Source organism: Cinclus cinclus, chromosome 6, assembly GCF_963662255.1.
Source record: "Cinclus cinclus chromosome 6, bCinCin1.1, whole genome shotgun sequence".
NCBI classification, from domain to species: Eukaryota; Metazoa; Chordata; class Aves; order Passeriformes; family Cinclidae; genus Cinclus; species Cinclus cinclus.
In genome coordinates this window covers 4523563-4550439 of record NC_085051.1, presented here as the reverse complement: position 1 = coordinate 4550439, position 26877 = coordinate 4523563, and the positions used below count along the sequence as shown (strand labels likewise).

Below are 26877 nucleotides of genomic sequence, written 5' to 3'. Positions count from 1 at the left end.
TACATTTTCAATGCAGGGGTTTTTTTTATTACAGATATTCTGGGCAAATTGCCTGAGAAATGTAAACTAGGAAAGAAAGTCTTATAGTGACCATGAGAAACTCAGTAATAATTATTTAAATCTTAAGAACGTTAAACAAACAAACAAACAAACAATCAAAAGAGGGCATTACATAGCCTGGAAATCAATTAGTTTGATATTCCACTTGCCTTCTTCCTGCACCAGCACCATCCATTTAACAAAATGCTGAATAAATTGTTTCTGGTCAAACTATAAAGACAGCAGATATTTGCTTCTCTTCTTCCATAGCAATAACAGACATATCAGCTGTGGACAATATAACCAGAAAAGATGATAAAGATGGATTTAGTCATACAGAAAGGGAACAGAATTCAAGATGAAGAGAATAACCCAAAGGCTGAGAGGCAAATGCAACACCTAAAGCAATGCAGAAAACAGGCAAGGTAATGATAACAACACAAAACACAAGCGAAAATACTTCATGAATTATTAAAACAAAACCTGAGGAACCTTCTGTGATATACCACATCATCAACTAACCAGTCTTTCTTAAAAGCAACAGATAAAAACCCTCCTAAAGAAACCACAGAGTGAGAAAGCCCCCAGCCCTAGCCTGTGGTCCAGCAGAGGGGAACAGAGAATTAACTAATTGATTAACCCCAGTGTGTCTCCACAGGAGCATCCTCTGTGGCCTTAGGGTGCTGCTCTGAGCACTCCACAAGCTCCCTCAGTACCATTTTTTGCTGACATGATGCCTTATTCTTTTCTGCAGTAATGTGATGAAAGCTGAGTTTATCAAGGCTAGGTAAATCACATCAGGTTTTTGGCCAGTTGAAGTTTCTATTATCTCTATGGAAATCCTGCTTTGCTAGGCAAAAGCTGAGGAAGTCTTTGATAGCACTTTCTGAGTACCCTTCTGACATTGCTTCTGATCAGCATTTGCAATCTTCCTTCCCATTAAAGGTTAACTTATGCTTCTCTATCTTTTCAGCACATCTAATATACGGAAAACTGCACCAGTACCTCTAGTGTAAAACATTAAATAGTTCTGCTATCATAAAAGAGCTCTTATCCATTCTCTGAGATAAGATTCTCTTATTTAGAAGAATGGATGAGTGAACAGATACAGCATATTACGGACAACTGCTTTTATTCCTGTTACATTTTGTGGTTAGGGGTTTTATTTGCCTTTTCAAGCACGTGTGTTCTGTGGCACTGGACAAGTTAGCTTTGACTCTCCTGCTGCATTTACCTGCTTAAAGAAGCAGTTATTTCTCAAACAGAAAAATGCTTTGCTATTTTTTTTTTCCTTAGAGCCTTCTTGGCTCTAAGTTTTGAAATATTTCAAGTTCTTAATACTCTTCCTCACAGCCCTTAAAAGAATGGAACTACTTTTTGAAATCTTGCTTTTTAACCTCAGCTCAGGTCCTGAAACCTGAATGTCAAGATCAGGGCTTTAGCCAGGTCACTAATTTAAGTTTACAGCAGTATTTTCCTTTTTCATTATTCATGCTCACCTTCAGCAGTGATCCTGTACACTAGGGAAGAATACAGATTTCAGAAGCACACGAGACATTTTGAAGTTCTTTTTTCATTCTAGACCATTCTATTGAAACAAAGATAAAATTTCTTCAAAACAAAACCATTTCTCCAAGACTACAAAAATCCTATATGCTTCCAAATGAGAAAATCAATGTTACTCTTAGGGAAAAAAAAAGATTATTTTTCAACTCTCTCATTTCACCACGGCTGGAGTTTCAATTCCAAGTGATCAGTTCTCTCAATTCCCACAGGCACACATAGTGTTTTCATACTACATGGTTTCAAACACAAAAATAAATAAGCAGAAATATCCATTCCATTATTTCCAAATTGAGGGATGTAAAAGATATTCCCTCTGATCCAGAATAATGCAGTTCTACAGCTTTTTTCCTCTGCTTTTGTTCTCAACCAGTGAAGTGTAACATACGAAAGACCTATCCCAGGTATGAAACCTGAAGAAGGACCTCTTGTGCTGATTCTTTTGAATTCCAGTGCCTTTTACCCTCTGAACAGAGAGTGACACTCATTATGTCTGATACTTCCATGGAATGAAGAGACAGGTTGATCTCTGTCCTATTATTAAAAAGACTCGTATTCAGTTGCAAAATAGAGTGTGCAAATCCCTCAGACCCATCAGATCCACATTCACAAGCTAAAAATTCAACACCACTGCTCTTCACCTGCCGTTAAAAACTCTCTTATTTAGGCTGGAAAAGACTTTTAAGATTGAGTCCAACTGCAAACTTAACACTGCCACAGCGAGTACAGAAATAATTCCCTCATGGCAAATGGCTCAATATAAAACTGCTCCAAACCCAGAAATCAGATTAACAGATTCTCCCTCTGAAACCTTGCACTGAAGGAAATAATGAGAATTTGGCCAGAATCAAACTTAAGGAAAAAGCTGAAATAATGAAAAAAATTATACAATGTGAAATGTCTTCATCCACAACACGTCCCCAAGAAGAAAGCAGTGCACTACCTGTGCTGGGCCAAGAAGGACTGGCTGGTTCTGGAAGCCTTTAAAACATCTCTGTAGCTCCCTGATGTACCTGCCATATATTCTAAAGAGGCTGCAGCTTTGAATTCATAGGTACAGAAAAACTTGACTTTGAAAACAACTGCAGAAAACTAACACCAGATTCTCCTTCCTTTGCAAAAAAGTCCACAATTCCTATTAACTTTACTATGATCAAAATCAGGATTTATGCACTGAAAGAAATTAGCAGAAATATAAATAGCCTTAATAAAGTACTCAGCAGGAATGTCTTATATAAGACATTAACTGCCACAGCAATTTACAGAATATGTTTAAAATAAAAATATAATTTATTAATGATAACCATGTTTACAAGGCAGTTTCACTAACTCCCTACATTATCTTCTGTTACTTGGGCATCTACTGAAGTGAGCAAACTAAACTGGGAAAAAAAACAAACAAGCAAAAAACCCAAAACCCAAACCAAACAAACAAAGAAACCAAACAGAAACCCCCACCAAACACAAACAAACAAAAACCCACCAAAAACAACAACAAAAAACCCAACAAAGCCCAAAAATCCCAAACCAAGCAAACCCCTCTCCCAGCTATTTATTGTGGAAAGGTATCCTTGCTCCCAGAAACCAAGCATGTACATAAAAGTTAGAGTCAGAGCTGAGATGGGTGCAGAGGAATGGGAGCCCCTGGAAAAGAGGAGCACACACCCTGGGAGTCACAGTGCCTCTGCAAGGCAACAACGACACAGCTCTGGAGCTGGGCAGACACGAGTGTGCAAATCCCTCCATCCAAATCCACAAGCTAAACATTCAACAGCACCGCTTTTCACCGGCACTGGAAAACTCTCTGATTGAGGCTGGGAAACTCTGACTGAGGCTGGGAAACTCTCTGACTGAGGCTGGGAAACTCTCTGACTGAGGCTGGAAAACTCTCTGATTGAGGCTGGAAAACTCTCTGACTGAGGCTGGGAAACTCTCAGACTGAGGATGGAAAACTCTCTGGCTGAGGCTGGAAAACTCTGATTGAGGCTGGGAAACTCTGACTGAGGCTGGGAAACTCTGACTGAGGCTGGGAAACTCTGATTGAGACTGGAAAACTCTCTGATTGAGGCTGGAAAACTCTCTGATTGAGGCTGGAAAACTCTGATTGAGGCTGGGAAACTCTGACTGAGGCTGGGAAACTCTGGCTGAGGCTGGAAAACTCTCTGATTGAGGCTGGAAAACTCTCTGATTGAGGCTGGAAAACTCTCTGGCTGAGGCTGGAAAACTCTCTGATTGAGACTGGAAAACTCTCTGATTGAGGCTGGAAAACTCTCTGATTGAGGCTGGAAAACTCTGATTGAGGCTGGGAAACTCTGACTGAGGCTGGGAAACTCTGGCTGAGGCTGGAAAACTCTCTGATTGAGGCTGGAAAACTCTCTGATTGAGGCTGGAAAACTCTCTGGCTGAGGCTGGAAAACTCTCTGATTGAGGCTGGAAAACTCTCTGATTGAGGCTGGAAAACTCTCTGACTGAGGCTGGATCATCCAGCTGCCAACCCAACGCTGCCTGCTCTGTCACAATGCGAGTGCTCACTGCAGAGCTCCTGCAGCAGGGCAGAACTGGGTGTTTGGTACAGCTCGGGTCCTGCACAACCCTCTGTGTGTCTGCACACGGGAAAGGGTCATCCCCAAGCAGGGACTGCCCAGCTCAGCCCAAGGTGTTCGCAAGGACAGGTGCCAGAGCAGCACCCTGCACGCAGCTGCTGAACGTGTGGAACATCGCCTCCGGGACAAAGGTGAGCACCAGCCCCGAGTGTTCGTGTCACTGAGAGCTGCTGAACAGCTGCTCTGCTCCCTTTTGCTGCCTAAAAAGAAGGCTGCCCGAAATGCTTCTATTGTTTTATTGCTTTTATTTGTAGGCACTTCAGGGTGGTGATTTTTCAACACTGAAGGGCCAGTCATTGATCCATGTGCAGGCTTTGTTGTTTTCTTCCTTATGCCCCGACAATCAGCAGCTGTTGCACACGGGGCCTTCTGTTAAACTGTTTTCTTGCACAGAATCTCAGTTTGCAATGCTTAGGTGTTTTACACACACTTAACAAGCTTCTAAATAACAGAAGACATCTTCTGAAATGTATGAAAAATATCTGTGTGCGAACAATCACCATGCTAAGAGATCTGACCAAAGAAAACAACAAACTTTTATAAAAATATATATGATAAACACTTCAAAAGAAATATTTATGAACCATACGAGGAGTTTTTAGAAGTTTCTGGGAGATTTTGCAACTGCTCCCAGTACTTCGGACACGGGGCTTAGAAGACTTTATACTTTCAGGTCAGTCTTGTACAGTGTGAGCCGGCACAGCTTTATTTGTTGGCAGGACTCCATTCCACTGCCTTCAGTGGAGATGCAATAATTCACACTGCAGTCTCTGGTGTCAGTTCTGCAATCTCTTGCAAGAATATGACATTACGTAAATGGGTGTCCCTTCTCATCTGCATTTCTTTTCTAGTGATTCCCCCCATTTAGTCTTCTGACCCTGGTCATCAACTTGAATTCCTCAAAATCTATCGGGTTTCTATTGACTTTCACATCACTGGATGAGCTTTGGGGTTTAACTGCTTATAAATTGAGAACTATATGAGCCAGAAGCTATTGAACAAGGGAACAGAACTGCCCATTATCCCTACAGTAACAAGCAGTTTTCAAGGTAAATCTGCACTTAAAATATCACTTCATTGATTGATAGTACTTATTTATTCTACAGTAAAGTCTCTAATAATGTGGCATTTCATTCTCATAAAAGCATCTTCTGAACTATCACTCAGGAGGAGTTTTGATGCAAGTGACATGCTGTCATCAGGCTGCCTTCAAGATTACAGGCCTGGTTAAACAGCAGTTTTAAACAGCAACAAACAGCCAGTCTCAGACAGATCCCAGAGTCAGGAAGGGAATGCAGTCAGGCCTGGGGCATGTACCTGCTTCAACTACAACAACCATCTTTTCCATGCACAACAGGGGCACAGCAGGAAATAGATCTTCTAAATGTACGACTGAATTGTTGTTTTACTTCAACAAGTTCAGGAATTAGAACCTTTATCCTTTTCTACATGAACCACTTAAAAAAACCCCAAGAAACAAAAACCAAACAAACAAAAACCCCAACAACAACAACAAAAACAACAAAACCAAAAAACAACACCTCAGCAAAACTCCCAGAGACTCACATGAATTTTCTGTTTTAGGTACTGTTTTGCCAGAGCTGTTCTTCTGCCTTCACATTTACCTCCTCTCACTGACAAACCACCTCATCTCTCAGTTTTCCTGATTCTCTTTATCACCACTCTGATGGGGAGCTGTTGTGTTTTGCCTCTGAGTTGATCTTATGTGATTACAGCCACACGACTTCTACCACCACTAAGCAGTGTAGTAGGAACCTGGTTTAACTCCTGTAGTTAACTATTTTACCTGTAATAATTAATCACGTAAATAACTATTTATGGAGTTGCTTTACATGCAACTATGCTGCATTTACTTTTTTTGGCAGTTTCAACAGTTGCAGAGGCCAGGTTTTGTCCAGCTATGCTAAGCAGCTGCACAGAAGGAGAGGCTTGATGTGTCAGGCTGTCACAGGCACTGAAAGCCCCTCACAAACAGTGGCCAGCAGCACACCAGAGGTACCAAAAGCACCTGATGGCTTGGTCTGTGCACATCTAACAGCTGCCTGGTGCTGTGGTGGCTGCAAGAGCAGCAGCAGGGGTTCAGGGGTGATGGGGATGTTCCTGCAGATGAGTCTGGGCAGTTATGACAACACTCTGTGTGTGGCTGTACAGGAGGAGCAGAAATGAAAGTGTTGGTTTGGGCAGAGAGTGTCAAGGGAGGAATGGAAAGTTGTGATGCCTTTGGAGAAATACTCTTACAACAGAATCAGTGGAGGGTGAGCTACTTAGGCAGCTGTGTTCAGATGTTCAGATGCCAACACTTAGACAAAGATGCTCTCAACAGAAACTCTAATTATCTGGGCAGCATTTTGTAATGAATTCATTCTTACTACAGGTAAAGGAATAGCAATGCTTCCCTTAAATTCATGGGAGTGCATTGCAGGATCATCACCCTTTTGGTTTTTGCCACGAGTTGAACATTTGAGTTGCTCTGCTCACTGAATGGTACCCTAACCCCTGAAGTGTCCAGGCTCCTGGGGACCAGCACAAAGTACAGCTGCCCTGGAAGGCACCCTCTGAAGATGGAGGGAGTGTAGGAAACACACTAAATCACAGATTCCAGTTCTTCAACTGCCTTCTGTCTTTTCAGGCCAAGCCAAACACCCTGCTGTGAGGAATTCTTTCACATTTGAAGCATCAGAGGACTACAGAAATGGACAGATTATATGTTGATTTTCCATTCCAATTCAGTGTTTAACCACATATAATATTTGCATCAGTTTCTCTATCTAAAACACAGTTATAAAGCATTCCAAGATACTTCAGGAATGAACTCTGAACATGCCAATATTAGTTACAGTAGACACAGAATGGACTGGGGAAAGGTTTGGAAATCTGAATCACCGAAGTCTTACCATCACTAATCCTGATTCTATTTAAAATGAAACTGAAACACCATGGGAAGATATACTGCTGACCATTTCACTGCAACATTTTACGAATATTTTTTCCTTGCCATTTTCTACTGCTTTTAATTATGAATCTACACATGATGTTTTTGATACTGTCTAAAAAATGGAGCGTGAAATTTTAATGTCAGGTATGCATTTCTCTTTCTATTGACTTTGATGATTTCTTTCCTATATAAAAGATATTAAAAGGAAACAGTAGCTGCAGCTATGATTGTAAAACAATTCCTTGATGTCAAACACCTTATCTAAGCCACTTCTCATGCAAAAAGATGAAAATTCAAAAACACCTAAAAGCAGTTAGTGGGGGAAAAGAAAAGGAAGTTACCCAATTTAAAAGAGGAGATGTAGTAGTAACTAAAAATAGCTATTTAACTGCATATGAGGGACTGGTTCCTGGCAGTCAGATATATTATTGCACATCTAGATGCAAGTGTGCCAAGTGGTGGCAGCAATAAAACTGTAAATGGAATAACTGCAACAGAAAAACTTTGAACCTGACCTGAGAGCAGCACCACTCAGCCAGGCAGTCCTGGATCAGGGCACTAATCTGTTTGGCAAGGACTGCCAGGTGGGAAAAATGCGCCCCTTTATACAGCATTTCACCACTACTAGAATAAAATTATCATCTTACCAGAATCCTCTGTGGCTACTGGCAAGATCACCAAGATTAAAAGGAATATTTATACAAGTACTTCCAACATGCAACAGAAAAAGTACATGGCTGGGCTGCAGCTCTGCTTAAGCAGGAGAAGGACCATTGCAGTGGGAATCTCATGGAAGTATTCTGAGATGTTTGTTAGTTCTTTTCCTCTTAATACTATAATCCCTAACATAGAAAAAGTGTAGTTCTGTTTTTGAAAAAACTATCAGTCATTAATGGGATCTTACCCAAATTTGGGCCCTTCTGGATGTTGTTTTTAACACTAGTTACAAGATGAAATGCATAGTAATGGGGAGGAGACACAATATGTTAATTATGAAGGAGCAGAGTCTTGTCAAGGAAAGTTTCCCTTGCCACTTTCCCCTCTGTATTTGTTTGCTGGTATCTCATTAATAGAGAAATTTGAGCTGACATTCAAAGGTAGTTGGGTGAATACCCAACTGCACTAATTGAAGTGACTTCTGTTACTGTTGTTTGTCTCTCCACTATATGTGAAGTTTCTAATTGGAATTTGCAGGCATGCCTGCAGTGTGTTTTCTCACAGATGATGTGCCATCAGTCATGGTGCCCTCCCAGGGGATGAGGAATAATGGCTCTGGCTCGGGGGTGAATTGCACAGCTCCTCTGCAAACCTCCTGCAGGCAAACTGTGGTTCCCACATCACTGTGTGACAAATAAGGCACAGCCCATGCAATGAGTGAGTCTGATGGAAGGGGTTTTCAGCTATTTCTGCCTCCATTATTCATAATTTACTCCAGCACTACCACTAGTGATCAGTACTGCTAGTGATCAGGCTCTCAGTGAAGGCAGCCAGTGCAGAACAAGCTGCAGCAGGGCAGGTAAGTGGAGACTGTCTGCACCTCCCCAAACTCATGTCTGCAGTTGTTTTCATGTTTGCAGCTCACTCCGAGGTCCAGGCACAGGGGACAAGACCACCCTGCTGCTCTGGGCTTATTTCTGAGATACTGATTTGCTGTATAGTCAAGCCAGGTACCTGACAGCTCCTGGGTAAAAACACATTCCATAACTACATAGGGGGCAGTGCTGTAAGGCCCTTTCCAGAAAGCAAACATAAAACTTAGGTAAAAAAAAAATCATTCAAACTGGAGGGATTTTTCAGTTTCTCCAGTCACTCCCCCACAAGTATATTCATTTCCTTCATGTCATTTTTGCATATGCTATTTTTAGGGTTAAATAATTTGCACATGTGTCTTTGACCAGCATGTTCCTAGGCCATACAAGGTTATTTTTCCTGTCAAGATTTGCCTCAAAATCCTTTCACTTAAACCCATGTACTTGGCTAGGGAGACAACAGGTCTTAACCCTCTTGTCTACCAAGTTAGTAAATCCAGCTGTTATGTAGGCAAATGGAAAGGTTTTGGTAATTCGAGTCTTTGGCAAATACTAGAGTAACAGGACAACAGCAGAGAAAGAAAAAAAGGAGATTTAGAGGAGGGGTTTTAACAAGAACAGGGTTTGGAATTTGACTCAGTTGTATGGTGTGAAGAAGATGGCTGCACATTTCACATTTGTGGAAATGACACAGTAAATATATAAAGTAAAAAACCACATTGCTTCAGATAATGCATAAATAAACTGTGAGTATACCTACGTGCATATGCAAAATGTTTTCAAATGCATTGCTTCATTCTTATGACATGTACAGTCAAGGATCAGAAATGAAAGCTTTTATCAGCACATCTGGGCCAGTGCTGGCTCTCACATTCCTTAAATTCTTTCAAAATGAGTAAATCAACTTCCTTGTCAAAGCATTATTATACCGGTGCTTCTCAATTTACAGCAGAAATAATGCTGTCTCTCTGTGAAAGAGCTACTAAACACCTTAGTGAGGAATTGTTGCAGGGAAACAATGACAGGTACAAGATGGTTCCTCCCACACAATCTGCTGACAGCAGCAGAAAAATCAGAGATCATTAGACAAACTAACCTGTGGTGTCATTCCGTGGCAGATATACATGATTGGGATATTCTCTGTGTCTGGCCCTTGATCAAGGCACAAATCACTTTTCAGGGAATTCTGCAGCTAAAATAAACAGAAAGAAAAAGAAATCAAGCAAGTTTTACATGAGAAAAAGATGGTGTGATTACTTTCTTTTCTTTGAAAAAATAAATCATACATAGTTGAGGAAGGAAATAGGCAAAATTAAAATATGTTGCAGTGAAGGTCTTAAGGAAAAAAGCACCTGGACTAAATTCTCCTTTGCAGATAATCTAGCACCACTGATTTCAATAATGTTGCACAAAATTTCAGGCAGGGTATATTTCAAAATGCCTTCAGAGATAACAATAGTTTTTAAATAAATATTTTAAAAATATCTAATCTCTGGAACATACCATATACAGAACCTGAATTTATCATGCTGAGCAAGATAGATGAGGTGTTAAACAGCTTTCAAGAATTGCTCAGAAAAGTCGTCTGATTTCTGGAAATAATTTAAAAAACTGCTTAGAGCTGACACCTGGAGACTTCAGGGCAATTGTTACGCACCATCTGCCCTGACTGTTCTGGGCTAACCCAGCACAGCAATGAACAGACTGCAAAGTACCTGGCCCTGGCAAGCACAAAGCCCTGTGAAAAACATGGGCAATGCTGAGACAGTTTTCTGGAAGTTAAGCACTAAATGAAGGAGCACAGGTAGCTGGGAGGTCTGTTCAGAGTGAGGACAGAGATGTGTGCTGCACACCCATGGATGTGTGCAGACGTGTAAGACTGGCTCAGAGAACAGCAGACACAACAGCCTGGTGGAGTGCAGATGTGGTTTGCAACCAGCCATGGTTAACAGGGGCCTCTTCTGAGGAAAGCAAACTCAGACCTTTGGAAAGGAAGCCTGGAACTGCACTAGCATATAAGAGTGGACAAGCCACAGGCTGAAACCAGGCAGTGAATAAAACTGAAACCATCAACTCTGCAAGACTTCCAACTCCAAACCTAACTCTAAATCCAGTAATGGACAGGATGCATCTCAACATTAAAGAGAAAATATGCATTAGATATCAATACTAGCATTACTCTCAAGAATTAAAGCCTTGAGGATTACATAAAATCTCTCTCAAAGCTTTCTAGTTCTCATTCATAATGCAACCATAGCCATGACTCCAATCACAAACACATGTCTAAGCACCCTTCTCTATCCAAACCAATGATAAATATCAGCTCTATTAATTCATGCCTGGGTCTATCACTACCTTTGTGTTTTCAAAACCTCTCCCAGAAACTCTAATCCTAACGCTTGTCCTAGTGCTAACGTTATAAATTTTTCCACAACAATCCCCATAATAAAGGAAGCAAAAAAACCAGCGACAAAGCAGCCACTGACCTGTTGACTAATAATGCTGTTTCAAAACCTGAGGCCCCAGTTCTCAGGAATGATCACTTCACAAAATCTAGTGGCTTTGTGGCAACCAACAATTAACCTGAGTTATGCAATATTAGCCTACCAAGACTTAACAACAATCCGAAATACAAGAGACAATCCCTGTGCTGAAACCCAGAAGTAATTACTGTTACACTGAGTACAACAGCATTTGGCCCAGTGACATTGCTTTCTTCTAAATAGGAGGTTACTACACAATTCAGGAAGAAATGTGCTTCCCAAATATTTACTCTGCCACCAGCTCCAACCCTAGCTATATGCCACAGCATAAGCTAGACCTGAATGATGCAACTATTTCCCTACCTCTCACAGAACACGAGGAAATGTAGGATTCAGGAAGTAAATAAATATGTGGGGTGTCTCTGTAGGTGCCTATATCCTATACTTTACCCCCATTCCAACAGTTTTTTCAATTAGTCAGGATTGTTTTTAAATTTATGATAATGCTATAGTAGCAGCATTGCTATTTTCTACCAAAAAATGAAGTCAGTTGATGAATGGAAGCATTTAGAGAATCAGAAAGCAGCTGACTTGCTTTGAAATATCACACCTTTCTCTGCTGTAAGATGTGCAAGCAAACAGCAAAGCAGACACATAAGAGTATTAGACATCCAAGTGATTCTTTCACTAAAAGGATAGAGGCACTTAATCTTCTGTCCTACAACAGGATTTCATAAAATAGTGAGCTGTGTGTTTCAAAAAACACTCCCTCTTAATCTGTTGCCAGAGCTGTCCACAATTTCACTTGGGATGGTACAAAGAGGGCCTGCTCCCCCATCTCTCTCAGCTGATGATAATCATGGGAATTATTGGGCAACACCTAAATCACAGGATCACAGAATGGCTTGGCTTGGAGAACACATTAAAGATTGTCCAGTTGCAGCCCCTCTGCCATGGGCTAGGACAACTTCCACCCGACCAGGTTACTCAAAGACCCATCCATCCCGGTCTCAAGCACCTCCACAGGGACAAAGAGTCCATGATCTCTCTGGGCAATCTCTGCCAGTGCCTCACCACCTTAGAGTAAAGAATTTCTTCCAAATATCTCATTTAAGCCTGCCTTTTTTCAGTTTATAGCTGTTCCCTCTTGTCCTCTCACTATACATCCCTGTGAAAAGTCCCTCTCCAGCTCTCTTTAGGTACTGGAAGGTTGCTCTAAGATCTCCCTAAAGCTTTCTCTTCTCCAGGCTGACCACTGTGTTCAGTACTTCAGTAAAAAACTCTTCCATTTTTTTGGTTGATGAAAATCTCTCAGCTGAGTATAAAATAACTGTTGCTGATTTTCATTTTCACTCACACAATGTGGAGTTGATCCTGAGAGGAGTACTTCAGCTCTTCCAGTGCCCTTCCTTTACTTATATTGTATCACTTCTACCTGAAAAGACTTTTTTACCCAGAGCCACCTACAAGCAGATCCATGCCCTGGTTAGATGCTATGCCTCCTTCCCCTCAGGAAACTCCACACTTGGGCCATGATATCACAAGGGCAATTCCACGGTGTGTGGCAGAGGCTCCTCACACACTGGAGGACTTCATGTGTGATTCTGGCATTGTTCTGAACTGGTCTGGAAGGTAACCATTCCCTCATGCCTTTAGCAATGTCCTGAACCTTTGCTGGAAGTGCTGTTCCTGTGTGACTGCATGAAAAGCCAGCACAGTTCCTTTAGCTGATCCTCACAGGGGCCCTGGCACTTCACAGGATGTCCAAAATCCCTTCATCTGCCACAACACAGCCGCTGCTCCATGGCACCCTCAGGGCTCTTCCAGAGCCACATTGGCCAACTGCACAGCTCAGCTTTGCCTCTGAAGAGGAATGTCTGAAGACAAACCTTCCACTTGTATGATCTGCTCTCACATTTTCTAATTAGGATTGTCATGCAAGAAGAAAAATATAATTCACGGGAATCAATTTTTGTGAAAATGACACCAGAAGAGAATGTAAAAGGACATCCTAGGTCTACTACCTTATTATGGGCCTGTGTTAATTTACTCTGCTCACCTTCAATGCCATGCACACCTGCCCTCTCTGTTTGGGGCCCTGCCAGTTTCTGAGAAGCAAGAATTGCTTCTTCCTGAATTAGCACCGTGCAACTTAAGTGTGATTGCAACACAGACACAGGCACTACAAGTAATGCTGAGCCCAAAATGCATGGATTAGCTACACTTTCTGTGGGAAGAACCTCTCTAGAGGTGCTTTATACATGGGTTAGCTATGGGAGATTTGGTTAACTTGGAATGTTAGTCTTTGACTGTGGTACCTGTCCTAGGGTAGATCAGGATTTCCCTAAAATGGCTATAAGTTTTAATAAGGGAAAACATCAGCCTTTAACAGTTGGACTGATGATCAAAGGTCTTTCCACCCTAAATGACTCCATGATTCTAAGGAAAGATCTGGCTACAATCTTCAGAAGGTTGCAGTTGAAATACTGAGTCTATTTTGTCAATTCCCCTGCTGCCACAAACTTGTCAGCTCTAATGTGCCTGCAAAGTCATGCCTTGAGTATTTCTGTGTGGAATGCAAGCCATGAAGCAAACAAAGAACAAAAAACCAGGGAGGAAGGTAATGTTCAGGGTACCTTAGCACAAACGTCCCTGTCAACTAACTGTATTATTTAACTAGTGACTCCAAACTGATCTGATTCTTCCACTTTGAGTCAGGCGCTGTGTTCATTAATTATTTCCACTATGACACCTTTCTACCCCCGGTTTGTGCAATGGGAAATGTAAACAAGGTCCTTACCACCCCGTAGGCGACGGTATCTGAGTACATTCTCATTTCTGGGTACACGCTGACAAGATACCACCTGAAGGTCTTGCACTGGAGCTTTTTCCTTAGGGCCTTCCTCTCTGAAATATCACCAATATCAATTCCGGAGTCCTGCACATGAAACAAAGGGCAGAAGAAGCCAGAGAGACATCAGTGATATGCTTCTGTGTAAGCTAAATACCCAGAACTCCCTCACTGCAGAATCATAGAATAAACTGAGATATCAGGGACCCTTCAGGACCATCAATGCCCTGCACAGCACCAGCCCCAAGTGTCAAACATGGTTCTACTGATGACAGTAACCAGGTTTTGGTTGTGAAGTGTTACCCACAGACACCCCAGAAGTGCCCCAGTTACGCATGATACAGGTCACCATGGCAGGGTCTCTTTCACAGCCTGCTTTGGTCAATGGCACCACTCCTGTTGACTCCCGTGGGGTTTAGATCCAATTTCTAACTAATACCACTGCTGTTCTCTTAACTTCCTAGCATTTCCCATATCCTAAAGAAGCTGGCAGGAAGTAGCAAACTGCCCTAGAAACATGGGCACTGCTGGTGTCCCACTGTGGCCCAATAATTACCGTGCGACATTTTCTGGCTATTTCTGAAGTCTGGGTTACTGCTTGACTGCAAAGAGCAGAAGCTCTGCTCTCCTCTCTGAAACAGCACTTATTAAACTTCTTTTGTAATGTAAAAAGAGAAGTTGTTATTTTTGTTAAAAGCAATTGCTGAATATTCTCTCCCATAATTTTTATTCTCATTTACATTTCTGGCTAACCTAGTTTGCACTTTTTGTAAGAGCAGATCACAAAGCATGACTGTCATAAAGGTGCTGTATATAAAAATCAGTAATTTATCACATCAAAATCACACAGCAGGAATTTTTAGAGGGGGATCTAAGTGCAAATCTGTGGCTGCTCTTGACAGGTAGAAAAATGAGACATTTTGCTCCGCACTGTGCTCTACGACTTTTGCCTCAGAGCAAAACACAGGATAAATACATTTTCATAGGGAAATCTTATAATCCGTCTCCTTAAATGACAGCCTTTACTGGGCCATAAATACCCCAAACACTATGTCAGCCATGAGACAAGATTTAAAAAAAAATCATTGAAAGCACTGAGTTTTCTTAGTTACAGAAAAAAAAGGTTATCTGTACAAGTATCTACATTTCTGAGCTGCTGAAACAACCACTGCATTCCAAAGCACTGAATTAATGCTAATCTGGAACAAGCATATTTTAATTTGGAAGCATTTTCTAACTAAGGTAAAACTGACTTCCACATTAGCAAAGTATGCTAAAAAGTAGGAAACTGATCTGGCATACACAGATCAGACATAACAATTTAAAAAATGGTGACTCCCCTTCTCAAGCCCTACATAATTTGTAAAACTTTCAGTGGAACTTCTCCTTAAGAGGCAATGTTTTTCTGAGTTTTGCAGCGAGTGACTAAATAAAGAGTGCTGAAAGACAATCAGTGGATCTGGTGCACAAATCCTGCTCGTGCACCACTCTGGCTGCACCTGCCAGGGTATCTGCCACGCTGAGAAAGGAAAGGAGGCTGCCAGCACACAGCCATTCCACTTCAGGCATTAACAGGGCTTCTGGGATCAAGTGCTAAATGGTCCACTGCCTCCCAAATCCTTCCTCTGCAGCCCTGCAGGCATCAGTGCCCGCTCCCTCCCAGTTCACCGTGTAAGAAAGGGCATCAAGAGCCTCAGTAATCACATACTTCTGTGCAGCTGGAGAAGAAAAACAGCTCACATGTAGCACACTGCCTGTATCACCACCACCAGCAGACTGTGTTCCCCAAAGCTGAGCATGTGATGAGGAAAAAAAACCAAAAAACCAAAACAAAACAAAAACAACAAAAAACAAACAAACAGAAAGACCCCACTAAACAAAACAGAAAGCCCCAAACCAAACCAAAACAACAAACAAACAAACAAACAACAACAAAAACAAACAAACAAACAAAAAAAACAGAAGGGAAAGACAGTTTGTGATTCTGGGACTTGAAGAATCTTTCCTCAGGGTTTCAAGTATGTTTCTGAATCTATTTATCCAAGAGCCAATGATGCAGAAGTCACCATGGCAGCAGAGGTCTCCATTTGAAGCCCTCAGTACTTCAGAGAGAAGCCCACAGAGATCCCAAGAGGGCAGTCACAGCACACTGCAAAATGAGTCTGACTCCTATTATTATTACTATTATTATTATTATTATTAATCTCCCAAAGACACAAACCTTTGGAAACATCTGACTTCTCAGAGATCTGGGAACTCTTCCATGGAAGAAGTCAGGTCCCATGTTTAACATTTTGGAATAACACATTTCATTCAAAGTTCTGACTATTGTAACTAAATATATTTCTACTACCTACACAGTCCATTACCAGTATTCATTAGGTTCCACATAGAGAGTTCCTCCTGTAGTTGTCCAGTTGTAATTTATCTTTGCAGTCTTTATGAATTTGATCTCAAATTTGCACAAGATTAGGCAACACCACCATCACATCTGGATGAATATGATGCAAATCAGTGTATAGTACTGTACATCCTCGTTAGGAACAGGAATTTCTAAGTTTTGTGTTCATGTTATGTTTGCAAGTTAAACAGCCAAAACTTGGATCAATCAATGAAGATCAACCAATCTTTGAGAAAATATGAAACAATATGAAATAGAAACTGAAATTTAAATCTACCAGGGTGATCGTAAATAAAATTAATTTGGAATTGCTTTGACATAAAGTAAGTAACCTTATCCAGTGCAGAAATGTCTTTATTCTTGCATGGAATGCTGCGCAACTACACAAAACAGGGAAGGCAGCTTGGATTCTGTGAACATGAGACTTTCAGAAAAGTCCTTTCCTATATCATGGTCATAGCAAATAATGTGGCTAATGCTGCAACCTAAAAATAGGACAATGACTGCCCCTCTTTGACAAAATTATCTAGTTTTTATCATATGAGATGCAAGAAGCCATTGAGAGCAGCTGAACCAACATCAGAATTCATGTATTTAGCTGATCTTTAGTTTCTACTATTTTCTTCTAATTAAACTGAAGGAGAAGTACAGCATTTTATTTCTTGACACAGAAATTGAAGCAAAACCAGTTTCTCTGAAATGCTGTCAAATCAGAGAAATTTTATTAAAGAAAAGCTAATCTACCCTTTAATTTAAGTCTAGACTGTTTTTGCTTTTGCTGTGATTATGAGAGCTCTTCTCCAAGTTAAACTCCAAATTCAACAGAGCCATGCTTTCCAGTTTCTAGGTGGAAACAATCTCTCCCCACAGATTCTGAGTAAGCAGAGTCCCATTGCTCTGAGCCCTTTAGCTCACAGCTGTTCACACATTAAACACCATTGACTACAGGAATGAATAACAGCTAAAATCAAACAGAACTCTGACTCTGGCCATCTGACGTCATCTCCTCAATACAACGGAACAAACAGTGCCCACCCATGGAAAAGAAATCAGGACAACAAGTCCACTGGGGACTTGCAACAAGATTCTGCAGCATGTCATGACACCCAGCAGCCACCCTCACTCTGATGTGCAGTACTTATCAGACACTCCACACTTGCATTGATAGATGCCAACATCCCCTGGCAGATCTCTCCTCACAAATCTGGTGGAATTATAGTGCTCTGTAATGGTGAACAGGAGACTCAAATTCAAATTAAGATGTGCAATGTAGATTTTATGGGTTTTTTCCCCCCCCCATATTTCTACAGCTACTAGTTTAAAATATCCATGGAGAGTCACCAGTGAAGAGAATAAGCTTGACAAAAAATTAATTTTTAAGTAACCTAAAGACAAAAATATTATTCCAGAGTAAGACACAACTACATATATATATATATATATATATATATATATATATATCCTCATATGCAATTGTGTATGTGTAGGCATATGCCTGTGTGTGAGACATAAACACATACTTACAAATAAAATCCTACCAAAGAAATCAGAATTCGGGGCAGGAACCAAACCCCAAAGGATCTAAAGGCAAAGTCTGGCAGTGCTGGCGTGTGACTCACCTCCTGGGGTATGTTCCAGGCCATGTAGACGTGGCTCTTAAACTCGTCCATCCACACCTCAGCCACCCTGAGCGCGTTCCTGCGGACGTGGGCAGTCAGATCCTCCGTGTAGGGCTTGTGTGCTCTCTCAATGTGGGCAATCCTGGAGCAGGGCAGGACCTCAACACTCCCCCCACACTGCCACACCTGGCAGGGAAAAAGCAAAGGACATTCTGCTAGGGACAACTCCCTACACCGCTGCCGACCTCCATCAAACACTGGAGCTGTTCTATTTCATTGTTACAAAGGAGAATAACCACTCACGACTTGCTGGACTACACAGAGGTTGTGAGTGGAGAGCTTTTACCGTGCCTTACCATGAATTATTTTTGCTACTTAACCTTACCACAGAGTTTCTACATTACCAGTAGCCTCTCACCGCACTCTGCCTGGGTCAATTCAGCTGTTCTCGAGATTATTAATGAATTTATTTACGGGACATTCAAAACAGTAACACCTGGTTCAAGTTTCAAGCCTTGCAAGACTCTTCTCTGAGGTTCTGCACAGTCCACACCAGACCATACATGCGCTACCCAGAATCTCAAACTAGGCAGCTTGCCTTAACAGGAAAACTCAGCCAACCAGCTTTTTGAGACCACTGAAGTTTCAGATCTTATGAAGATGAGGAATAGAAATGCACCTTAAGCTTTGCTTTAAACATGGTTGACGAAGGACCAGGTCTATTCCTCTCGAGGAGAGATGAAGACTGAGACTGCCTAATGAAGATGTTGTGTGAACACTTTCATCATCACTACTACTACTACTACTACTACTACTACTACTACTACAACAAACTACTCTCATAGTAGATTTCTTATGTAGGTTACTCTATGTGGTCAAACAGATTTCAGTTTTCCCCACTACCACAACTGAGCTAAAGTACGCAACATTCGTCATAATTATTGCTTTCATTTCTGATTTAGTCTTTCTGCTTTCAACAAAAGAGAAAGGCACTTTGGCAAACTTAAGAGTCAGTGAAGTACATGAGTTATTTTACACAGCAGCTCTTTTTCTGTGTGCCTTGCATTATGTAAACTTCCTAAGAAGATCAAGGCAGCCCATTCATAATGGCTGAGTGCATGCTGCTCAGGTGAAAGCCCAGATGTAGCCAAGGTGCTTGATCCTGCTGAACAAGTGCCTGGGTGTCCCAGAGACAGGTGTACTCACTGAGAAGTGACAGAGTTTGCCTTATGATGCTGCCAGCAGAGACTCCTGAGGCTGGGTACCTCATACTAAGAGAGCAAAAACTCAGTGCCAGGGTGCTCCTCCCTTGTATGTTCCTCCAGGGGATCATGTTCTTCTCTCCCTTCTGGTGGCCAGGGATGTGGGCTGGCAGAACATCCTGTTCTGGAGCTGGTCTCAGCCCCCTCAGATCTGTCCACCCTATAGGCATATGCTCTTCTAAGGACGCACTTCATTCAGTCATTCATTTTATATATTTAGACATCTGGCTAGAATACAGCATTTAGGCATTTGGCAGCTCTTGAGACCAGAAAATGTGGCATGAATTCAGAATGTTTACAAAGCTTTTTCTGAACTGGTGCCTAATTGCATTCAACATATGCTGGGAGAAAAGATAGAGCCCTGGTTTGCAGAGCTCTGTGCAAAGGGAGCTAACCCTGAACCTGCTGCACAGTGAAAAAGGGAGCTGAAAAGACTTCAACACATCTCTGTGTCCAGAACCCGAAAGACCTCTAGAGTAAATAAACATAACCATCATCCAAATCAGGGCAAAACTGAGATGATCATAAATACTTAAAAATAAATATGCAATTGATCTGGCACAAGAAAAAATAATCTGGAAACAACATTTGTGTCCTGTCTTTCTAAATATCATATTAAGTGGGCAATCCAATTTAATGATCAAACAAAAATGATCAAAATGCTCAAAAATCCAAATGATCAAAATAATCATAAAAAAAAATCCCTGTTTGTCAAACAGTTAATTATAAATTAACTGTTACAGCTAACATCCAGCTACATCTTCTAAAAAAGATTAAATGTGAAGTACCACCAGGCTATGCCCCCACAATGCCTGCTTTCAGTACAAGTCATTTCTTAGTACAGCATGGACACGAAGCTATAAATGGTTTCAGAGTTAATCACTGTACACTGCCTAAATTAGTATCATAAAAAAAGAGGAAGATGCAGAGATGGTCCTAAGTTAGCCCAGGACATGACAATTCACAGAACACATTCACTGTGTACTCTGCCCAGCCTCTGCTCATTCCAGCCAGGGATGGCCTCGAGCCAAGGCAGCAAGTGAACACCAAATCTTTTGTGGTATTTTCAGAGCTGCATCTCAATGCCATCTTGACAACAAGTTGAGCCAAAAAAATCAGCCTACAATAAGCTGAATTTCCAAGCAAATTTCTAGGAACTGAAATCCAGAAGAGCAGAGTAATTGATAATTTTAGCATTGATTCAGTTATTGGGAAACTCTGATTTCACTTTATAATGAAGTGAGATGTTTTCAGAAAAAAACCTGAGATGACCAAGTCTTTAACAGAGTTTGCAAATAAGAATTACCCACTACCCAAATAAACACCAATTAATCAATTCCAGTGGCCACTCCTTTCTCCAGACACTGTCAGTCTTTGTTCTGTTTTCAAACACTACTTAATTTCTATCAACTAATTAGCTATCAATACAGAACTGCTAAATTGCATTAAATAGTTTCAAAACCATACTGTTTCCAAGCCATAGTCTCCTAAAATCCACAGAAATTAGCTGCAGCACTCATCAGGAAGCATGGCCTTAGATACAGGCTATGAAACCTTGCCTAGTGGAAGCAGAGGTGATGCTTTAAAAAGGCAGAAAGTACAATCCTGACATGCTCAGCTGCTCCCACTTGGGACAAGACCATGTCCCTTCTCTCTCCCAGTGTTCTCTGCCAGTGGGATTACAGTGTGGCAAGAAATCTCTTTTATCCAAACTTTTCACTGCATTTAGGGAGCAGTGAGTTGCTAAAAAAAAAATTAAAAAATAGAAATGTAGGTAGCAGGCATTAAAGTGGGACTTTCAAATGATATGGAGCTCTTCTGGAACCTCATAGAAGTCTTGATTCCCAGCCCCCTAAAACATGCAAATTCTCCAGCCAAAAATGAGGGGCTTTGCTATTCATAACCTGAACACTACACTGAATGTATGAATACTAAACAATAAACACAATTAATTGCTTTAAAAAAAAAACACCAGGGTTTTTTAAATTATTCCCTGATTATATTTTAAAGAATGGAATTTCTTGCAGTTTCTTTGCCTTCTAGACCAACTCTCCACTTGAATCTGACCACTCCTACCTCTCCCAAGCCCTTTCTCTCATGTACATTAATCCCTGGTCCTCTAATCACTGTGTTGGAGCTATTGTGGATAGCTGCATGGTTTTTCAAGAGAAAAACCTAGGGATGCTATAAATCTCACATCAGAAATGCAGAGGAAAGACAAATTAATTACTGTGAATGAATACCTTTCAGTCAGATACAATTTTTAGGGTGCTTTTAAATTACTGTTTTAATACTAAGGAACATATTTTCGCAAAGACTCAGAGAGAAGTTGAGAAACCTTTTAGAGTGGCCTGTTCTTCAACTAATAAAATTCTTGTAGACAAGAAGGAACAGCAATTGAGAGGTTAGTTTCTCACAGCTTCACACATTTCCCCTGTGGATTTTGTAGCTATTTTTTGCTGTCATTAGCAATCTTTATTCAGGCTTTAACCACACTGAATAGCACCCTTCTAGTTTTCCAGCACTGCAACTTTATGTGATGGCTATAAATACATACAAAAATTAACAATCAGTACAGCTTTTTTCAAATTATCAGCCATAGCATTAGCAAGAAGTCTAAAGATAAAAGAGCTTCAAAGACATTTTACAACCTGTTGGGGGTTGGTTCTTTCCCTTTTCCCTCTGTGGAATTTTCCCCATTGTCATGCTAAGATACCTGTTGAGTGGGCCCTGGTGACAAGGGGGAGGGGAGAGAGGAGGGAAACCCCTCGATATCCAAACATCCAGAAGAGGAAGCGGAAGGCTCTGGCTCTCCCCATTTCCCCCTTGGAGTTGGGACGAGAAGGACGATCGGTGCCTCAGCCCCATCCCTGCCATCCCAGCGTCGGGAGCCATCCTCACTGCTGTCAGACCCTGCCCTGCTGCCTTCTCGCTGGAACCTGCCACCATCCAGCACTCTGCTGAGCACTGGGACCCACACCGTGAGCGGAGGGCTCTCTCTCCATCTCTCTCTCCCCCTGGGACAGCTCTGCCATCACCCCCAGCCCTCCTGCAGCTCTGCGGGACCTGCCCGCCCCCAGCACCGGGAACTGCAGCTCAGGGAAAAGGTGCCTGCAGCCAGAAAGGGACTGGCACTGAGTTACTGTTCTGTTTGTGGGTAATTTCATAGCTGCTGTTGTTCTTGTTTGTCTTGTTAGATATACTAGTACAGAACTGTTATTCCTATCCCCATATCTGTGTCTGAGAGCTCCCTTAGTTTCAAAATCATCATAATCTGTAGGAAGGAAGGATCACATTTTTCAGTTCAAAGGGAGGCTTCTGCTTTCCTCAGCAAACACCTGTCTTTCAAACCAGGACACAACCACATGGAATGGTTTGAGGTAAAATGTTATGTCTCTGAGCATACTGTGGCTGCAATCAGTAATACTTAATGACTAACCTGCTTGTACAAATTACAAGGAAAACGCTTGATTAATTTCTTAAACCATGGTTAAAATTCAGCAACTTTTCCTGTTGCCCATAAAGATAATTTACCTATGATAGGCAAGTGGTGGAAATTACCAGCAATAATCTCAATTTCCTGTCAAAGCTCTAAATATACATATGCAGTTGTAAAAAATAACATATGCTTTCATCACAGTGACACAAGAAATAGTAATTCACATGTCATGCTGTAAAAGCATCAATTGAAAACTGTACAGGCCTCAGACTTCACCTTGATTGCTGGAGTCCCAGCAAGGCAAAATATTTGCTTGGCTCTGGAGAAATTTCTTGAGGTTCTGGTCCTGCTGGTTTACTTTGCAAAAAGTCTTTCAGGAAAAGAACACAGCAACTGGAGTTTCTCTTCCAAAGAGCTCTGAGCCCACTCCAGGACATTTTCAATGCTCCCTTCCAAGAAAGCCTCAGAAAGGGTTCTTTATTCTTTAATTTCCTGAGGAGGTTCATATATTTGGTACAGCCCCAAGAATGGCTTAGAGGGATTCCTCTTCTTGAAAGGGTTCCTTGTTCCTTGATCACTACCAAAAGGTAGTAAAATTCCATAACAAAATTCAAGGTTCGCCAAGGCAAACACTTACAGATCTGAGAGACTAAAATCAGCACACCCCATGACCTGAACTGAGCAAATCAAAGAAGAGGGGACAGGAACATTAAATGGATAGAGAAAATCTGTTGGGGTTTGAGGGCAAAAGGAGGGAAACTCCCTTTTAAATCTTCAGTTGTTGTGGCTCACGTGGATAATCTGTCCAAGCTTGAAGCACTTCACATTGTTATTTTACTGAATGTTGATTTGCACATAAAAAAAACTCTGACCCTAAATCTGTGAGAATTTATGTTCACCAGGGCTGAAGTAACACCACAGAACAAACAGAAAACCGGGTCTCCACAATGGGAGAGCAACTGAAAACCAGGGAGAGAACACAGGAGGTGGCAGAGGAGCTCAGCTGTGTTTCCCCTCTGTTGGAGGGGGCAGGACCCGAGCAAGGGGCAGTCCAGGGGACAGCACAGAGAGGCAGATACAGGAGCAGGGACACACCAAGCAGCTTCTCAGAGTGATTTGCCAAGGGCTGAAACCCTGTCACCCCTCCCTCACTCCCACCAGACAGCCCACTGCACCTGCAGAGCGTGTCTCTCACTTCCTTACAAATACCCAAACGAACCTGGTTACAAGGTTTTTAAAGCAAATTCCATCCATGTCTGGAAAATCTCTTTCACTACGTTATTTAGTAAATCCTCCCCAGTTTCATTTAAATTTGCATATCTAATCAAAACAATCATAACTCTGAAGCCGCTCCCTCTCTCAAATATTTAATTTATACTTCATTATAAAATAACACTTCTAGAAGTTTCTTTTTATCTCTTTACTCACTGAGTATTCTTTTTATGTTATAGAACCTTAATCTAATAAAAAAGTAAACCCTGCAAGTCATTGAGCAGTTTATTAGCATGTACTGCATTCATGAAATTTACATAGATCGTGCAGTTTCTCCAAGAGCTGATGTGACCTTGTTTGTTGTCATCACTTCATTTGGACTGAAAACAAAAAACTTTTAATAATTAAATGATTTCTTAAAAAGCTGAAGTAATCTGTAGCTTCTGTGAAGGTTGCAAATTACAGTATTAGAAGTACTCATTAAAGATGCCCTGAAGTTAAAAAAAAAAACATAGTCAATGTAAATTAATTACTACTGTGGCTACAAACTAATTAGCTACCAGTATCTTTGAAATATATTTCTGGGAACAATTTATTGTAAAAACTACTTGTGAATCCTGTCGGCCTTTGTCATTACCACTAATTGTTTACTGATAACCAGTAATAAGCTTGATGTTTTACAGACAAGTATGAAGAAGCTATTTTCATTCAATACCATAATCATTTTGAATCTGCATTTTTATTTTGGTATCTTGACAGGTGGCTGCAGACAGGACAGAAGGAGTTGTCAGGCACAAAGACCACTGAAATCAGTGTTCATATTTCTGGTTGCCATCCATGGGTTTTCCATCACACCCTGGAAGTGTATGGATTGTCGTGCACATTTGGTGGGTATCTGTAGAGCTAGGAACTCTACCCACTGGAGGAAATACATTAATATTTATTTAGGTCATATCTCCACTGAATTCAGATAACCTTCACTGAAGATTTCTGATCATCACACAATCCTGTCATACTGCCAGGTAAACTTATTTATTTGTATGTAAGAACAACCTTTTTTCATATCCAAGCTGATATTTTAATGTGAAAGTATAAGTAACCTAAATATATCCTCCCCCCAATCAAAAAGACTTTTTAAAAGGAAAATAAAAAGACTAACATAAGTAGAACTGCTCTTAATTTTAAAAATGCAAATTATCCCTTAAATCTAACTTTTGAAGTCATCATTAATTGCCTCACAGGCCTCATTTTACACTAAATGTGCCTTCATAAAACACTCTCATTGAGAACCTAATACATGCGAAGGTTCTTCACAAATTAAATTGTCATTACTTTTCTTCCTCTTTTTAGCTAATTGCTTCATTATGTACTTTTTAAATTGTTTTGTTCTGCAGGGATTAATTTTGCACGTATCTTCAGGAGCTGTGAAACTTTTACAGTGTACTGTTAAGCTGCACATGGTGTGCTGCTGGTTTGAGCTGCAGGAACCATTCTCCACCCATGTCCCTTGGAGGTAACACATGCCAAGGGTCACTCAAGGCTTGTGGCTCTGTTCGGCTCTCTTCCAAATATGTCCATCTCACTGCCACACAGTAAAGAACACACACATCAACCACTACACTGCCAAGTTTAACTTATGAACAGCACTAGAAGAAATCACTTTTTGTCTTGAAAATCACAAAAGCAGGAGACTGAAGAACAGGATCCCCACTGCTTTAGCATTCATGGAGCAATGCACTGTGCTGCCCATCTTTTATGGTTTTACCTTTCTCTCCCTTACTACAGGTACACTTAGCTTGATCAGTCTTGTTAATCCTGCACTGTGCCCAAAGACCTGATCACAGAATACAATAGGTTGAGTTGGGAGGGACACACAAGGATCATCCAAGTCCAGTTACTGGCCCTGCAAGACAACCCAAGAGTCACACTCTGTGCCTGAGAGCATTGTCCAAGCACTGCTTGAGCTCTGTCAGGCTTGGTGCAGTGACCACTGCCCTGGGGAGCTGTTCCAGTGACCAACACCCTCTGGGTGAAGAATCTTTTCCTGATATCCAACCTAAAACTTCCCTGACACAACTTCAGGCCATTCCCTTGGGTCATGTTACTGGTCACCAGAGAGAAGAGGTCAGGCTGCTCCTTCTCTTTCCCACCGAAATTTGTAACTGCACTGAGGTCTGACCTCAGTCTCCTCCAGGCTGAGCAGACACAGTGCCCTCAGTCCATCCTCACATGGCTTCCCTCCAGACCCTTCATCATCTTCACTGCCCTTCTTTGGATGCCCTCCAACAGTTTAATGTCTCTTTTGTGCCGTGGCACCCAAAACTGCCCCCAGCACTGGACATGGGGCTGCCCCTGCTCAGAGCAGAGCAGAGCAGCACAATCCCTCCCAGCCCGGCTGGTGATGCTGTGCCTGGTCCCCCAGGACAGGGCTGAGCCCTGTCCCTCCTGGCTGCAGGGCACTGCTGCTTCATGTCCAACTGGTCACCAGCCAGCACCTCCAGGCCCCTTTGCACAGCGCTGCTGCCCGAATTATATCAGTATTGTTAAAGACTAAGGCAAGAGCTCCTGAGTATTCCTTGTTCAGCCAGGCTGGTCTCTTGCCTCACTGGCCTGACTTGCAACACAAGGTGCCTTCACACCTGTGACCTGGACATGCTGGATCCATCCTGGTGAGCCCATCTCAGTCATCGACTCACTTCTGCACTACCACAACAACCCCTTGCTCTCCCACACTGCTCTTCTTCTAATCTTTGTTAGATTACTAAATCACTCAATGAAATTAAATTTCTAGAGGTAAGTCACAAATATGGAATTTTCCCATCTTAAGCCATGAAGACTTGGAATATTAGAAGGTACAATGGCAATGACACTAGGCCATGACTTGGAAGGGCAGGAAGACATTAAACAAGAGGCTAATAAT

General features: G+C 41.5%; 1 protein-coding gene across 2 annotated transcripts in view; it reads right to left on the bottom strand.

The window, feature by feature from the left end:
• The window catches only part of GALNT18 (polypeptide N-acetylgalactosaminyltransferase 18), a 199754-nt gene that overhangs the window by 34818 nt on the left and 138059 nt on the right, over positions 1-26877 (bottom strand). The window contains exons 7-9 of one of the 2 annotated variants that reach the window (XM_062494436.1): positions 18045-18230; positions 13974-14111; positions 9787-9882 (exon numbers count right to left, since the gene is read on the bottom strand). In XM_062494436.1, the coding sequence (XP_062350420.1) occupies positions 9787-9882; positions 13974-14111; positions 18045-18230 (420 nt within the window). The remainder of the gene's footprint in view (positions 1-9786; positions 9883-13973; positions 14112-18044; positions 18231-26877) is intronic. The other variant, XM_062494438.1, reaches the window with a different exon arrangement.